The sequence below is a fragment of the Strongylocentrotus purpuratus genome, unplaced genomic scaffold (genome assembly GCF_000002235.5).
Source record: "Strongylocentrotus purpuratus isolate Spur 01 unplaced genomic scaffold, Spur_5.0 spur5_scaffold_13, whole genome shotgun sequence".
Lineage (NCBI taxonomy): Eukaryota > Metazoa > Echinodermata > Echinoidea > Camarodonta > Strongylocentrotidae > Strongylocentrotus > Strongylocentrotus purpuratus.
In genome coordinates this window covers 7164052-7181153 of record NW_022145598.1, presented here as the reverse complement: position 1 = coordinate 7181153, position 17102 = coordinate 7164052, and the positions used below count along the sequence as shown (strand labels likewise).

At 34.6% G+C, this 17102-nt stretch overlaps 1 protein-coding gene across 1 annotated transcript in view; it reads right to left on the bottom strand.

The window, feature by feature from the left end:
* LOC592747 (probable 3',5'-cyclic phosphodiesterase pde-5) overlaps positions 1–17102 on the bottom strand; it is a 98861-nt gene that overhangs the window by 39609 nt on the left and 42150 nt on the right. Inside the window, exons 6-11 of the mRNA XM_030982796.1 lie at positions 13771–13932; positions 13096–13127; positions 8229–8331; positions 4241–4334; positions 760–815; positions 148–198 (exon numbers count right to left, since the gene is read on the bottom strand). Coding sequence (XP_030838656.1) covers positions 148–198; positions 760–815; positions 4241–4334; positions 8229–8331; positions 13096–13127; positions 13771–13932 — 498 coding nt within the window. The remainder of the gene's footprint in view (positions 1–147; positions 199–759; positions 816–4240; positions 4335–8228; positions 8332–13095; positions 13128–13770; positions 13933–17102) is intronic.

The window sequence follows — 17102 nt, the reverse complement described above, 5'->3', positions numbered from 1 at the left end:
GTGGGAAAGCCCCTTTTTCTGTGGTATATAGTTGGCCTAATCTATAACTTTATGAGACAACATTACAGGGCTCTGCAAAGAATGAAATGTGTGGCTAAGATAATGAAACATATGTATAGTCAGTGCATTTGTGAATTGTTAACTTACCTGAGCATAATGCACTGTAAGTGTGCCCCATAATAAGTAAGAGTCAGCATGCTGAAAATGAAAATAGATGAATTTAAAGTATTTAAAGGTATTTAAAGAGAATAATAATAACAATAATATATACATTATTTTCAAATAATAGCAGTTTATACTATAGTATACTTCTATGCCCTATACATATAATTGTTCCTATGTAGAAGTGTCGTAGTTGAGTGGTTTAAGCACTTGACTTGAAATTCAAAGGACGAGGTTCGATCCCCGGCACGGCACTAATGATCTTTGGCAAGGCATTAATCTACATTTGCCACACTTGACCCAGGTGAGGTAAATGGGTACCTGGCAGGAATTTATTCCTTGAAATGCTAGAGCGCCGTAATGGCAGCTAGGCTAAAGCCGGGGTAATAATTAATTTGTGCGCCTCGGAATAGATTTGTCTAGATAGACGGCGCTATATAAATGCCTATTATTATTAATTTTGTTTATTTATCCAAGTCATGTAGAGTGCACCATCTCCACACCACTAGAAAGTATTTCACTCATCCTACCAGATGCCTACTTATAACAATACCATACATGTATGGGAATATTCATCTAAAGAAACTTATCGCTCACCATCTCATCTTCAGTAGAGAATGCCTTGGCTTCAGTCCGATAGAACTCCAACACTCCTGTGAAGAAGTGAAACAGAAACGAATGCCTTGATTATTCTTTGCCAGAGTGAAAAAAAGATTTGTTTGTTGATGCAGAAGTAGTAGAAGTAGGAGTATCAGTTGTAGTAGAAGTAGTAGCAGTAGTAGGGGAATTGGTAGTAGGAGTAGTAGAAGATTTAAAAGTAGTAGTCATATTAGTAGCAGTAGCAGCAGCAATAATAGTAGTAGTGCTAGTAATGGTGGTCATACATATAGTAGTACATTGTATTTTAGTCGTAGTTGTAGTAGTAGTAGTAGAAGTAAAAGGAGCAGTGGTGGTGGTGGTGGTGGTGGTGGTGGTAGTAGTAGTGTATCTACTACATATATCGTGTTTACATGAGTTTTGTGAGTACCGTAGTAGTCGTAATAGTCGTAGTTGTCATATATAGCATTGACATGCATACATCGAAGCGAAGCTTGTGAATATGTCAGCCTCCATGCAGTAAAAACACTCTTGCTGTAATAAGGATCTATAAAGTAAAATTTGGTTAGTTGTAGAAGAAGTATAAGTAGTAGTAGTCGTAGTTGTAGTAGTAATAGTAGTAGTAGTAGAAGTAGTAGTAGTAGAAGTATTATTAGTAGTAGTTGTAGTAGAAGTAGGAGTAGTAGTAGTAGTAGTAGTAGTAGTAAAAGTAGAAGTAGTTCATTGCAGTAGTAGTAGAAGTATTATTATTAGTAGTAGTAGTGGTAGTAGTAGTGGCGGTAGTAGTAGTTGTAGAAGTAGTAGTAGTTCATTGCAGTAGTAGTAGTAGTAGTAGTAGTATTAGTAGTAGAAGTACATGTAGTAGTAGGAATGTAGTAGTAGTTGTTGTTGTAGTAGTAGTAGTTGTAGTAGTAGTAGTAGTAGTAGTAGTAGTAGTAGTAGTAGTAGAAGTACATGTAGTAGAATTACATGTAGTAGTAGTCATGTAGTAGTTGTAGTAGAAGTAGTAGTAGAAGTAGAAGTAGTAGTAGTAGTAGTAGTAGTAAAAGTAGCAGTAGTAGAAGTAGTGGTGGTTAATGAAGGAGGAGGAGTAGAAGTAATAGTAGTAACAGTAGTTTCAGCAGTAGTAGTAGTGGTCGTAGTAGTGGTAGTAACGTTGGTGGTGGTAGTAATGTTGGTAGTGGTAGTAGTAGTAGTAGTAGTAGTAGTCATAACAGTTGTAATTGTCGTAGCATTGACATGCATACACATCCAAGCAAAGCTTGTAAATATGTCAGCATTCATGCAGTAAAAACACTCTCGCTTTAATAAGGATCTATAAGTTCAAATTGATTAGTTTCTAATAATATCTCATAGCAATAGATCCACTCTATATGAAAGTAATTATAAAAAAGAAGACCTGTCAGTGCATCTAGTCTATAGCAAATCTACATATGAGTCTTAACCACATTGAACAAACAAATATAATGAATAATACATTGAATAAATAAATTTAAAAAACGGTTTATAAAACATATACTATACAGGAGACCCCTTTCATATCACAAGAATATTCTGGGTTCGATCCAGACAAATTGAGTGGATTACCATGACCACTATGAACTCTTTTCCCACTTCAATGTTCAGGCAGGCACATTATGGCCTGCTTTGGTGGACACAATAATGATATTTATGGAACATACATTTACTACTCCAATTCTGACAATCAGATTTATGAAAACAACATGGCAATATGAGCTGGGTCTTAATTAGCAGCTACTTGTAACTATATGTTCTTGCAATACATGAGATAAGACATCTGCAGTGTAAAGCAAGGCCTTACATCAAGCCAGATCGGTCTAGATCGGTCTAGATCGAGCCAAAGCGTGCATATGAATGGGGTCTTTGTCACAAACAATGAATACAGTGCATACCCGCCAATTGGTCATGGTCTTCACAATCGGATCCTTAGGGTGCAAAAAAAGTTCACAAAAAAGGGAACAAATCATGAAAAACAAGAGAGTGATCGACTAATGAATAATAATAATAATAGTGGGTTCTTGTATAGCGCTCATGTCAGTCAGATTTGACCCTCCTGGCGCTCCCGATTAGTACCCTGGCTTTAGCATGGCTGCTCTAGCATTTCAAGGAATAAATTCCTACCAGGTACCCATTTACTTCACCTGGGTGGAGTGTGGCAAATGTAGATCAATGTCTTGCCAAAGGACATTAAACAAATTGGATACCAAGCATTTCGTCTCAATCTTTATGTATTAAAGCTTGAAGATAAAATTGAGTTCTGGGCCCTGTCTTATAAAGAACTGTGATTGATCCAAATCAGGCGCAAGTTCCCCAATCAATCACAAGTTTGCAGTCTCCTATCTCTTATGTACATAATTGTGATTGATATCAATCACAAATAAGTTGCGATCGATATCAACCCTTTATAAGACAAGGCTGTGGTCATGCTATTGCATTGTACAAGAAACTGTGTGGAAGCAATTGGGAAAAGTTAACCAAAATGAATAAAAAAGCTCACAAAAGATTTTTTGCCATTACCAGAACGCAACCTTCTTTTTATTTGATTGCGTAATACTGTTTTAATAATGTATTTTTATGTGTTTCAATGTTTTGTGTGTGATTATTTGATTTGTGATTACATAAATATTAAATAGAGAGAAACATACTTGGGAAGTGCTATACCTGAGTACAAAATGAGTGAAAGAAGAACAAATACTTTGAAAAAAGTCACAAGGGTTTCACCATGGCACATTTCTAAATCATTCCTAAATCATTGTTCTAGATGGACTAAAGCATGTAATACTTCAAGTTTTGTTCAATGTAAAGTAAACCTATTCAGTTCATTAATCTGTTACTGGTACTCTCAATTCCTCTTTTTTAAATTTCACTTTTTCTCTTGTAATGTATCTCCCCTTACTCTTTCCTCTCTATTAATGTCCCTCTCTTTCTATTTTCCATCTTACTCTCTCTATCTCTCACCCTCTCTCTCTCTCTCCATTTCTCTCTTTCTTCTTGCCTGGTATCTCTTGTTCTATCTTTTCGTGTGTACTTTCTTTATCTTCTGTAACTCTAATTAACAAGTTATTCCCTACACTACTTTATCTTACCGTTAGGGTCTCAACCTTTCTGTCTCCTCTGTCTGTGATACCCTAATTTTCAGTTTACATGTAATTTTTATGTGACAAATAAGGAAATACTTTAGGAACATAGAAAACAATAAAATGAGTGATATAGGGTACAAATGTAAGAGCATGATAACAAATAAGAGATATTAAAACAAACGATTTTGAATATTTCTCTTTTGACGAACAAGCGGTGATATGTGTTTTAAATGAAGTGCAATTAGTACTGAATGGGTCAAAATAGGTTCATTTTCTTTATTAAATAGGGCACAAAGCAAACTATCATATTAATGATCTAGTAACAATGAAGTGGCATGACACCGTGTTAAAAAATAGTAAAATGATACTCAGCAAAATACCTGAAAGTTCATCTGTGAGTTCGATTACTGGAAGAGCCAAGACTGCGTGGGCTGTTACGCTTTGTGCTGCCACACCGTGAGGGTGAAGTTCGTTCTGGTTAAAAGAGAAAGTGAAGTCATATAAGTAAAGGCATGGAATCTATGCAAAAATTATATAATCTCAGTCAAATACATACAAATATTTAATATCATTTTAAGTCAATTATACCATAAAATTACTACAAAAAATATCATTATTCATATCTGTGCTATCTAGAGCAGTAGCGAAAGAAGGAAATATCATTAATACAACTCTTACTTTTCACAAAATATAAAGAACTGTCATATTAAAAGTCATAGTCAAACAATGTCTTAAATTCAATGGTGAAATCCTACTGATTTTCAATCACAGAGAGTGTCACACTTTGCAGAAACAAGAAAGAAATCACTGAACATTCTAATATTAGAATGTGACTAATACAAATCCCCTTTTAATTTGTATCCTATACTTGAATCAATATGGTATACCTTTCTTTTTTTTTCTTCTTTTTTGTTGTTATGTGCATCGAATCTCAAAATATTTTGTTGTTGTTGTTGTTGAAATAAATCTTTATTCAGATACAAATCATGGATGACATCATACATAAATATTTATAATAAGCACTTTATCACATGTTCAAACAAGACCAAGTTATATATCTGTATTTACTTGATAGCAGATTGTAGTTGCATTTCCTGTAAATCATTCATTATCTTCATCCACTTAGTAGTATTCACATCTGTTGTCTTTTTTTACTTTCCTCTTTACCTTTCTAATACAATATCACTTTATACTTTTTTACTCCTACATTCCACTCCCATTCTTATACATCATCTACTACATGTACAACAGAAAAAAGCATGCTGCATTAAAGCAAATTTCAACCTCTGATATAATCTGCCAACTTTCCTTTTCTGGAATATTCCATGACCGACAGAGAGGTCGAGAGAGGGTTTCTACGTTCACCCAGGGGAATACGACTCAACCATGTTCTCTCTTGTGTCATTGATCAAATTACGTCGGAGGGCAGAAGTAGCTTTCATACCATCTCCGTCAAATACTATCAGGAGAAACTTGATGGACTTAAAGCAGATATAAATCAAATTACGCTTCACGCAAATAATATTGCCACTTCTCCTATACTCTAGAGGGGTATGGAAAATTTAAGCATTGTCAGAAACACTCAGATTTAACGACTGTTTGTACCTAAACATGTAGTAGTGCATGAGTTCACATGTACAAAAGCAATGTTTAGCATCCATTTATCCACATACTTGTACTTGGAGAGATATTTAAAAAATTCTCACAATCTAAATTGGTATATTTCTTCTTCAAAAGTGATTTGGTGATGCACTGACAAGGAAGCATACATATCTTTATCATAATCATCATCATTATTATTATTATTAATATTATTATTATTAATATTACTATTATTAATATCAATATCATCATTATTACCATCAATATAATTATTATCATTTTCATTATCATTATCATTGTTATGATTATTATTAGAAGTAGTATCATTACATTACCATCATCATCACTACTGCTATTACAATTATTAGTAATATCATTAATATCGTTACTTGTAGCATTAATTTTATCATTATAATTATTATTACATATTAATACTACTTTTACCTTGATATTGTTAATCATTACCATGATCATCACCATCGTCATCATCATAATCATTATAATTATTTTTGTTCAGAATTTCCAGTTAAATCTCAGGATGATAACAAAAAACATTCCCTACATTACCCATCAGATACATACATGTTGATTTGCAAAACAGTCCTACAGTACCAAATTGAAACATCAAACAATAATCATGTTCAAATTTTGTAACACCACAAATAATTTCACTATGTGTTTGTAAAGAATTCCATTCACACAATCTGCTGTAACGTAATCTGGCATGAATTTTTTTTGTGCACAGCTATTCTTGTGCATAACTTATGCATCCCCATTCCCATTCACTCGGGTTTTCATTTTTAAGCGCCATTTTTCTGAAATTCTTCTTCTGGTAATCTTTAAAGGGCTATGCAGCCTATCAAGAAAATAATATCAAATATTTTGACTACTCAGTTTGATGCAAGTGAGTACTATTTTCTTCTTGAAATTCTAAATTAATTCATTATTTACCGAGCGTCTAGAACAATGTTGTTTTCTTTATACCCATGAACATAATAAATAAATAGGAACTATGATTAAAACCATGCCTTCTGAACTGTTGGATATAAAGCCTGCTTGGAAACTTGGTACTGTATTATACATGTAGGGATCTTTAAGGGCCAAATTCTGAAATTCTGAAACCTTCTTTTGGTAATCTTCAAAGTACCCCAATTTGTTGTAATGTTTAAAAAACAAAAAACAATCCACATTAACCTACATGTAGATGTACTATAGTCATAAAAATAAAAAAATAAAAAAATAAAAAAATTGCTAAATGAATGCACAAATGACTGAATAAATGACTGAATGAATGACTGGACAAATGAATGACTGAATGTATGACTGAATAAATGAATAAATGAATTAATTAATCAATAAATCAATAAATAATGAATGTAAAATCAAATAAATAAATAAAAGAATATAAATTGATAAAGAGGAAATCTAGGATATCGTCCTTGTTTTCACGAAGTGACGGTAGTGAGGAAAATCGTAACGCAAAGTGAATGCAATTTTTTTTCACTACCGTCACTTCGTGAAAACAGCGACGATATATCCCAAAATATATGTACATGTATTCATCAAAAAAATAAAATAAAATATTTGCTAAATGAATGCATGAATGACTGAATGAATGACTGAATGTATGACTGAATAAATAAATTAATAAATAATGAATGAATGTATAATCAAATAAATTAATTAATCAATAAATAAAAGAAAATATAAATAGGTAAAGAGGAAATCAAGGTAATACGTAAAACATACACATTCAATAATAAAACTAGATGGAATTTTGACTGCGCGCAGTCGAAAATGATGCCTCCGCCATAGAGCAATTTAAACAAGTTTGGAGTTTAAATCTCCAGTGGTTCTTGAGATATCATGATAACAATCTCAATGTATGGAATTTCATAAGTTGACCTCTGTGACCCTTGACCTTTGACCTACGTGCTCCAAAATCTACTCAGATTGTCTTCCTATGGTGATACACACTATCATTAAGTTTGAAGTTTAAATCTCCAGTGGTTCTTGAGATATTATGATATGGTGATACATACTATCATTAAGTTTGAAGTGAAAATTCTCCAGTGGTTCTTGAGATATCGCGATAACGATCTCAATGTATGGAATTTCATAAGTTGACCTCTGTGACCCTTGACCTTTGACCTACGTGCTCCAAAATCTAATCAGATCGTCTTCCTATGGTGATACATACTATCCTTAAGTTTGAAGTTTTTACATCTCCAGTGGTTCTTGAGATATCATAACAATCTCAATGTATGGAATTTCAAAAGTTGACCTCTATGACCCTTGACCTTTGACCTACGTGCTCCAAAATGTAATCAGATTGTTTTCCTATAGTGATACACACTATCACTAAGTTTGAAGTTTAAATCTCTAGTGGTTCTTGAGATATCATGATAACAAACTCAATACAAGGAATTTCATAAGTTGACCTCTGTGACCTGTGACCTTTGACCTACGTACTCCAAAATCTAATCAGATCGTCTTCCTATGGTGATAAATACTATTCCCGAGTCTTAAGTTTAAATCTTAAATGGTTCTTGAGATATTGTGATAACGGTCAAACGGGACGGACGTACGGACGGACGTACGGACGGACGTACGGACGTACGGACGGACGTACGGACGGACAACCCGAAAACATGATGCCTCCGGCACCACCTTCGGTGGCGGAGGCATAAAAATAAAAAAACTGTAAAGCTTAATTCAATATTACAACTTGGAAGAAAAAAAAGTTAAGTTGGTGAGATAACTTACCCCTGTAGGATCCTTGGTATTGACCACTTGACCGGAGTAAGCCACATAACCAGTGATGGTCTGACCTTTAGCCACTGCCCAGCTAGGTCGCTGACCGGAATCACTAAAAAATCAACAAATATTCCAAAGAACACATCATTTCAAATGAAATATTATTGACATATACTGTGAATTGGTACTTCCTTGTGATTTACAAAATAGACATTCACAACATACCGGTAATGAAACTGCTGGTAAAGGGATAAAACTAGCCAAAATTAGGAAAGGAATCAAATAAAAGAAAAAACTTTTAAATTGAAAATTAAAAAGATAACAAAAGCAAGTAAAAACTACGAGGATACTAAATCCTAGAGACATCCTATTTCCTATGAAAGTCACAATGAAATCAGGTTTCTAAGTCTTGATTTTAAATATAAATTTGCAAAAATTACATTGACACTCTAATCACTGCACACAACTCATACTGTCTGTTTCTTGAAGCATACGGTCAAACCTGCTCTAGTGACCGCCTGTCTACAAAGACCACATTTTTGTTTCCCTTGAAAATGGTTTCTCATTTAAACATGTACTAAAGAAACCTGTCTACAAAGACCACTTATTGTGGCCCTTGGGCAGTCTCTGTATACAGGTTTGACTGTACCATATAATGGTATACTAGTAATATATAAAAAGGATGAATATTTCCATTTGGGTATAGAATCTGAACTTGGCACAAAAGAAAATATAAGAGGGCATTTTTGTGCATTTTAAGATATGTTAAGGAGGGGGGGGGTTAATATGCTCATTATGCCCCTTAGCCCACCATCAATGGAAAAGATCAAGCTGCTTAGATGAAGAATGTCAGAAGAACAAACCTTCATCTCTGTATATAAATCCTCCCTGTATGGATGGCCATTACAATCCATCATCGTGTCTTACATACATCCCTTGCTAGGTTTTTAATGAGAGCGCGAGCACCAGGCTCTGATCCAAAAGAGGGTGTTTCTTATAGCGCAATACTAGCTAGGCCCATTTACACCATAAACAATCCCAACAATGAAAAACAATCATCATTGACATTACTGGAAACAAAAATGCTGTTTTGTTTTTGTTGAGAAGTGCACATATACTTGTTGCTGCTCTGCAGGCAATAGCATGAATGTGAGGAGAGTAAAATGAGCAAAAAAAAACAACTAATTCCCTGGTGTTTTGAAAGTGTTCATTTACAATGAAAAAAAAATCACTCCCCGAGATGGGTTTTTTGCTCTATTTATGGTTGGTTGCCTAGCAACTTCAGACGAAACTAAGGAAAGTGAGAAAAACCCAGGGTTGTTGCTTGCGTTGTAAATGCCCATTAAGATTCAGACCAATCAGTATCTGCCCACGGATCAACAGACTTGATGATTGAGATGGGAAGAATGTTAAGGATAACATTGAGTTCTAGACATGTGTTAGTACTTTGTGCAAGAAGTGATTCTGAAAGGTTGATCAAGTCCATGTACATAGAAGGAGAGGTTTTGGAATCCTAAAAATGAATCCAATAAATAAACTTAAACTGAAGCAAACTGGGTTATTATCTGTTGTTAAAGTAATTTTTTGGGCTTGCACCCAGTAGATAAAGATCATTCGATGCCCGCAGCAGAGCTCAAGATTAGCTCCAAGATGATATTATGGCAAAACTCATCTTTTAATATAAAAAGGAACAAAATACCTCTTTTCTTTTTCTAAATAAATGTTTCAAAAAAACTTTTTGGGATGTGAAAATGACCAAAACATATAAGAGATATTTATTTGAGAGAGAAATATTTAGCTTTAATATGGATTTTAGTCTTTAAGTTTAAAAGAAAGGAAAAAAAGAAGAAGAAGATAACTCACACCAGATAATTTGACAAGATAATCTGACAAGAACTGTTTGGAATTGCCAGACTTTGCCTAATATAGATGAATGCCAGCTTTTCCAAACAATCCTCTTTAATCAATTGCCTACGAGAACCAAACGGGCCTGTATAAGGCCTATACAAATGACAAAATGTGTGTCTTACGGACATAATTCTAGGAAAGTGGAAGCATAGTTTATTTTCTTCCCTATATGTATTGAAACAGCTGCTTGATAAATGCTAATCTTTGCATTTCAGGTTGCCAATATGCATCATCGCATGCAAACAGTCATGTGTTAACTGGGGGGTGTTTCACAAAGATTTTAAGTCAAACTTAACTCTTAAGTTGGACTTAAATATTATGGAGAGCCATTTGTAGCCTTAAAATGAAATACATTCAAAAGCAAAATTCAAGTATTTTAGACTTGTCATAAATTCCACATCAAGAACCTGAAATATCCCAAGATAATAGAAAAAATTAATGATTTGAATCACATTTTATGCCTTATAGAATATTTTTTACAAAATATTTTCAAGGATGCTAATGGCTTTCCATAATTGTTAAGTCCAATTTAGAGATAATGTCAACTTAGGATCTTTGTGAAACACCCCCCGGATCTAGGTAAAGATATACTTATTCAGAACCAGCCTATGATACTTGAATCACTCTGCCAAACCTACTCAAAACTGACCAATTCTTGGCAATTCTAGATGACCGGGGTAATAATATATCTGTTAAGCGCTAAGACACATTGTTGTATTGATGTATTGGGCGCTATATAAAGCGGAATATTATTATTATTATTATTATTATTATTATATATTATTGTTATTATTATTCTTTAGTTTACTTTTGTCAGTCTGGTTACAGCCTCTTATGTTTGACTGCAATTAGATGTATAACAAATCCAGAGTTTTCAGATTCATAACCTAGTAGGTTGCAACCCATTTGTAGCCATCTCTTTCCTCCGTGCACACTTTTCTTTTAAATTCCTAATCAAGAACTGTACCATTGACAGTCAATGTTAGGGGATTTATTTCCACAGCTGTACATGCAGGGCTGCCTCATAAACATCCCCTAATCATGGAACATTCGTGGTGATGAATGTGGAGTTTTATATACTTCAAATGCACAAAAGAAACAGAAAAATAAGAAATTGATATATTCATGAAAAATACATGAATAATAGCTTTCTAAATAAAGAAAATAAAGAAATTGAAGCTTTAGGCTGTCAACCTTGAGAACTGAAAATTAAATAAATAAAATATATGAATTATGTATGTAAATAATACAAAAAATAAATTCATGCATCTCTGCTTATCATGTTTTTGTATTAACTCTTTCAAAAATGTTTTAACAGGGTAAAGAAAATAGAAGACAGTTATAAGAAGGGGGAAGAGAGCATATCAAATACAGAAGAGAGATGGAGAGAATGAGGATGAAGAAAGAAGGTACAAAGCATAGAGAAAAAAGAACAGATGAAAGAAAGTGAGAGGTGATGACAGCTTAAAAACCAGTCGTAAAGAGGGAGAGAGAGAGTATCAGAGGAGAAGAGAGAATAAATCATAATCATTCCTATATCGTACAGCCCCCCCCCCCCCCCCCCCCCCCCCCGTGCATAAAACTTACCATTGATGGTAACTATACCATTAATGGTAATTAACTTCAATGGATACCTAGATTTGATTGGCATCTTGAGTGATGTCACAATGGTAGTTAATATTGATGGCAAGTTTATCATCAGGGGTAAGTTTTATACAAGGGGGAGGCCTGAAGATTAAAGCCCTGTTAGAACATGAACCTGTCCCCCCTCCTATTAAAAAAATAAAATAAAAGACAAATGCTGTATTTTAAGTAATGGAATAGCAGTTAGAGGTGAAAAAGGAAGGCAACCTGCAATAAAGGCCCCAAAGGGCACTTGTTCTTTTGTGTTTAATACATAAAATATGAAGCCCAATCCATTCAGGTCAATTAGTTTTGCTGGAGCAGTTCTTGAGCTAGGGCGCTTATGGTGTCCAAAGGGAAGGCTTGAAAGAGGCACCGATCAACAAGACAGATATTGTAACATACGAGAAATACAAGAGACTGTTGTGATAGCTCTGTAAATCAATGAGGTCCGGACAGATCCAACCGTCCATCATTCCCATTATGTCTGATAGATCATCATTACTCACTCACTTGAGCTGAGATGCGCGATTGCTGGTGGGGCAAGGTTGGCAATGCTTTGATTACTACAGGGTCTATTAACCTAGGGACTACCATGCAGATTCTCTAAAGGCCCGACTTCATCAGCTCGAGTTTGCCAAATAACCTGCTATTTTCAGACTCAGGATATTATCCCGGAGGTCGAAATTGCGTCTTCACCAGACCAATACGCTAATCACAAACTAGCTCAGGCGGGCGCAAATAGCAGGATATTTTGGAAACAAGACCTAAATTTCTCAGGATATTTTCTCGACCAGATATTGTCCTGCTCTGGATAGTTAAAATAGCGGGTTATTTTACAAACTTGAGCTGATGGAAACAGGCCTTATTTCCCATAAGCTAAGGGCATGTGTTTCAACCAGGGTATCGCAAATAAATATTCAGATTATCATTTTGGAATGATGTCAATTTCAGGAAAACAAAGTAGTAGAAACTGATTTGTATTTCATGAGGAAATAAGATTTTAAAGATAATTAAGTGTCTTTCTTCATTGGTTGCTCACAACATTTAGAAACAAAAGGATTTCAGGCAGCGAGGTGCGTGATAACCTCCATACTTATTTGAACAACGAGGTGCCTGGATATAGATCCTTCTATTTGACAGTGGGGTGCCCAAATGTTGTGCTATTTGGGTAGAAAGGTCCCAGAATATATCTTTAATATATCATGTATATTTTTATATCCAAGTTTCATTTTACTACATTGATAGCAATAAGTGAATACAAATATTGCTGTAAAATCACAAGGAGAAAATGGATAGTTAGAAGAAATAAAAAAATAATAAATACATATTCATAATCACTCACCTCTTTTCATTGTTCTTGTATTCATACAATTCCTGTTATAGGCACAAAGTAAAAGAAACAAAAAAGGTGTTTTGAAATACACATACAAAATATCAAATTCCAAAAAAGACAAGCAAGATATATTCACTGTCTTGATGCGCAGGAGTGGAAATGCTCTCTTTTAGAAGTCATAATATTAAGCTTTCATTTTGGACTTGATTTCACTCCTAACAAGAGTGGAATCCACTAAGAAGTAGTGGTTTGAAACTCTTTCAGGAGTGGATAAAACTATGCTGATCATGGATTCAATTATATTTGAGCATTGATTTCCAATCCAAAATCAAGTGATCGTATTAGATGAGTGCATTTCCACTCCTGACATGAACCATTGTTGACATGCTTTCAAGTAATAGCAATTCCAATAGCTTTTGTCACCCCTGACTAGCAGATTCTTCTCTCTCTTCTCTCCACTTTCCTAAAGCTATTCTTTTAAAACTATCCTTCTTTTTAAAAAACTAAACTTTATGAACTGGGCCCTGTCTTACAAAGAGTTGATATCAATCGCAACTTATTTGCGATTGATATCAATTGCAACTATGTATATAACAGATAGGAGACTGCAAACTTGCGATTGATTTGAATCAATCACAACTCTTTGTAAGACAGGGCCGAGGTAGGTAAAGTTGTTTGACTTACTGAGCCGTTTCCAGTAACAGCATAGAGTGTATATCCATCAGCATGTATCCTCTCCTCAATACACACAGCTAGTTCATTGATGAGACCTAATCTATGATTGTACGTCTGAATGTCAATAGCAAGATCATACATCTGTTTTCTCCTCTCCTGAAAAGCTGAACTCTGTAAAAACAAGAAAAGAATAAAAGAAGGAAGCATTAAAATCTTCACTGAAAATCAAAGAAGATTTCACTTTTTTTTGTCTTTGAAACTGGAATACTTGATAAACTGTGTGTGGACAATCTGACATATAGTATTCCTTAATAATAGCTAGTTCTTATGTAGCGGTTTTCAGGACTGAAGGCCCTCTCAAAGCTCTTTACAGATATATATATTATTACCCCAGTCATCGGATTCAGGCTTACCCGCACACAATGTATGCACATTCTCCACTCCCTGGGGAGCATTCCAGCCAGGCGTCATTTTTACAAGCGCACACTTGCTAATCTAAGCACATTAGCTTTCGCATCCTACCGGGTACCCATTGTTTAAATCTGTATCACAGAGTTTCTTTTCACATTTCACCTCATAATACATAAATAAGTAATTATAGAAAGGAGATTTTTGTCTGTTTTGCAACTGCTCTCTTTCACCCCTACTTGCTAGGCCTATTTCTTTGAACACATCAAATGATTTATATTTTGGCACGTTGGTGTTTTTACGCAGTTTACCGCATCGTGTCAAGTGGTTTGAGCCGAGGGCATAAAGTCTTTGTTAAGGTATAGTACTTCATACATATGTAGCTCCACACAGACAATGAACATATGAGGCTGAAACCTTTGTGATGGATGTAGAAGTCTGACATTTTCCAGAAGATTCACAAATATGAAGGACCCACCACTTTATTTATTTATTTAATTTAATATTTGCTGACTATCACCTCAAATTAATCAAATGGTGGGGCTTTGTTTATGGAAATTTCTCCTGGTTACTCTTCTCTGTTTTACCCACAGGGTGTCATATTAAACACCAGGGGAGTGTTTCACAAAGACTAAGATCGACTTTAAGTTGGACTTAACTATGGCAAGCAGTTCAAGCCACTGTCTGCTCTCACCATTTACTGGAGTTGGTCTCTGAAGGGATGTACAAATCATGGTCACTAATCTACAGCATTTACATTTTTTGATAATTCATTATTGAAGGAAAAAATATTATCTAAAGATCATAATGATGAGAGCAAACAGTAGCATGAACGGCCTGCCATAGTTATGTCCAACTTAAAGTCGATCTTACTTAGTCTTTGTGAAACACCCCCAAGTCATATATCTCTTGACTCCTCTCCTGTGGCGGAAATCTCAATCAATCACACGGACACATAACAGATTTTACGCAAGCCACGCATACACTTAATTGCGTGGAGGTTTTTTAACAAATCTTAAGTGGCTGGAAAATCAATTGTTATTGTATTTTCCGAGATGCCGTCCACAGAGCTGTAAAACTGCTTCCGCAACACTGTGAAAGCTTGATTCGATAGACATGTCCACAATTAAATCACCATAGAAACTAACACTCTTCAGATAGCAAGGGAATGGTAAGCAATACCAGAATATTTTTAGGATTTGAAATGTCACCTTTTTTTTCTTCTCTTTGTTTTTTGTTATTTTCCAACACTACAGAACATCAACAAAGTGTTTGAAAAGTCAATGTTTTGTTTCTTAACCCAATTATTAAACACATGGTGTAAGAACTTTTTCAGTTAGTTGTGGGGAAAACAAACAAATACAATGCCTTAACAACTATAATCAATTATAATGATGATGAGCTTGATTAATTGGTTGGTTACATGTTTTGCTGGTTAATTAAATTGCTAATTAACTACTGGCAAGTAGATTGAACACTTGTTTTAATAAGATTACTTCAAAATGAAGTGGGATCCCCAGCACATACTGGCAGAATGACTGCTTCGTAAGTTTATAACAAACTAAATAGTTGATATGATTGAGTAGTATGATCAATTCAGATGTATAAGCTTCACAATACATATTCAGGTGCTAATTTGACAATTAAATAATGACATTTTCATCAACATTGTATTTAGACAGCCATCTAGAATATGCAGATCTTAGGAAGATATGAAGTTATCAAATATAATATTGTACATTAAAAGCATTGTGTAACAATATTAAATCTGAGATGCATGGCCTTACGTGTTATCAGTGTCTGTGATATGGTGTAATATTTAAGCCCTAACAAAATTGCGCTTCAAAATGATCAAGAAGTGCCTCAAAAAAGTAAAAAATCTTTGAGTGACCGGTTTTACCATACCGGTACTCATTTTCCCCAATAGACTGTAGTGTTATAAAAACCGTTAGGAAAACGTTTTTTTAAATTTTGATTTCCAATCATAAATATCTTATTAATCAGACAGGCGATCGGCTTGTAAAAGTCTTGGGGTTCCTGACTGACTTAAAGGTTTAAAATTATCATTGCAGCATGAGCTAAATCCGGTATTTTGTTTCAGAATCTGAGACAAAGAAACCAAATCCCTTTAAGAATTTGTTTAACTAGTGAATACAGTCTGGAAGCGATAGATTTGCGACAAAAAAAGGATGTTGCAGAACCATACCAATTTCTCTTATTTAAAAAAAAATCTATATGTTCATAGAGTCATTATTCTGTCTCGTGTCTTTTAACATAATTTCCAAAGCTCTTACGAAAAGCATAGGGGCATTTTAAATGAACATGAACATGCACTATAATGCACTTGACAAAATTGTAAATCATCACTAATGCTATAATTAATACTAGCAGTTCCCCCTTAAATACTGATATGCCAAAATGTAAATAAAAACAACTGCGACCTCTCTGTGTATACATATAACCTTCCATTCCCTGGTAATACCAAAAGTTAATTATTGAGCTTTAGAGTGCCATGTACAAGGTTAAACATCACTACATGTTATTAAAGATGGACATGACTGGATTAAGTAGATTAAAGTGTCCTTCCTTGTACCAGTTAAGAGGAAGAGTAGCAAAGATAGGGAGCTGGTGTAAATTGAAGGTCAAGAGTGGGTGTCTGGGAAAAGATGATACACACTCTCACTGTGGGTCTCTCTGTCTCTCTCTCTCTCTCTCTGTCTATCTCTCTACCTCTCTCTCTCTCTCTCTCTCTCCCACTCTCTCTCTCTCTCTCTCTTAAACGACAAGGAAACAAAAAGTTACATTTAATATGTAGTTCTGGTACGGGGGATGTCACTGGCCCTCCCACTCACTGTTATTTAGGGTATGCATATGCGTGTTCCCTCCTTTTAAAACCAGCCCCTAAGTCCGGTGTGTAAAGTAAATTTTATGTA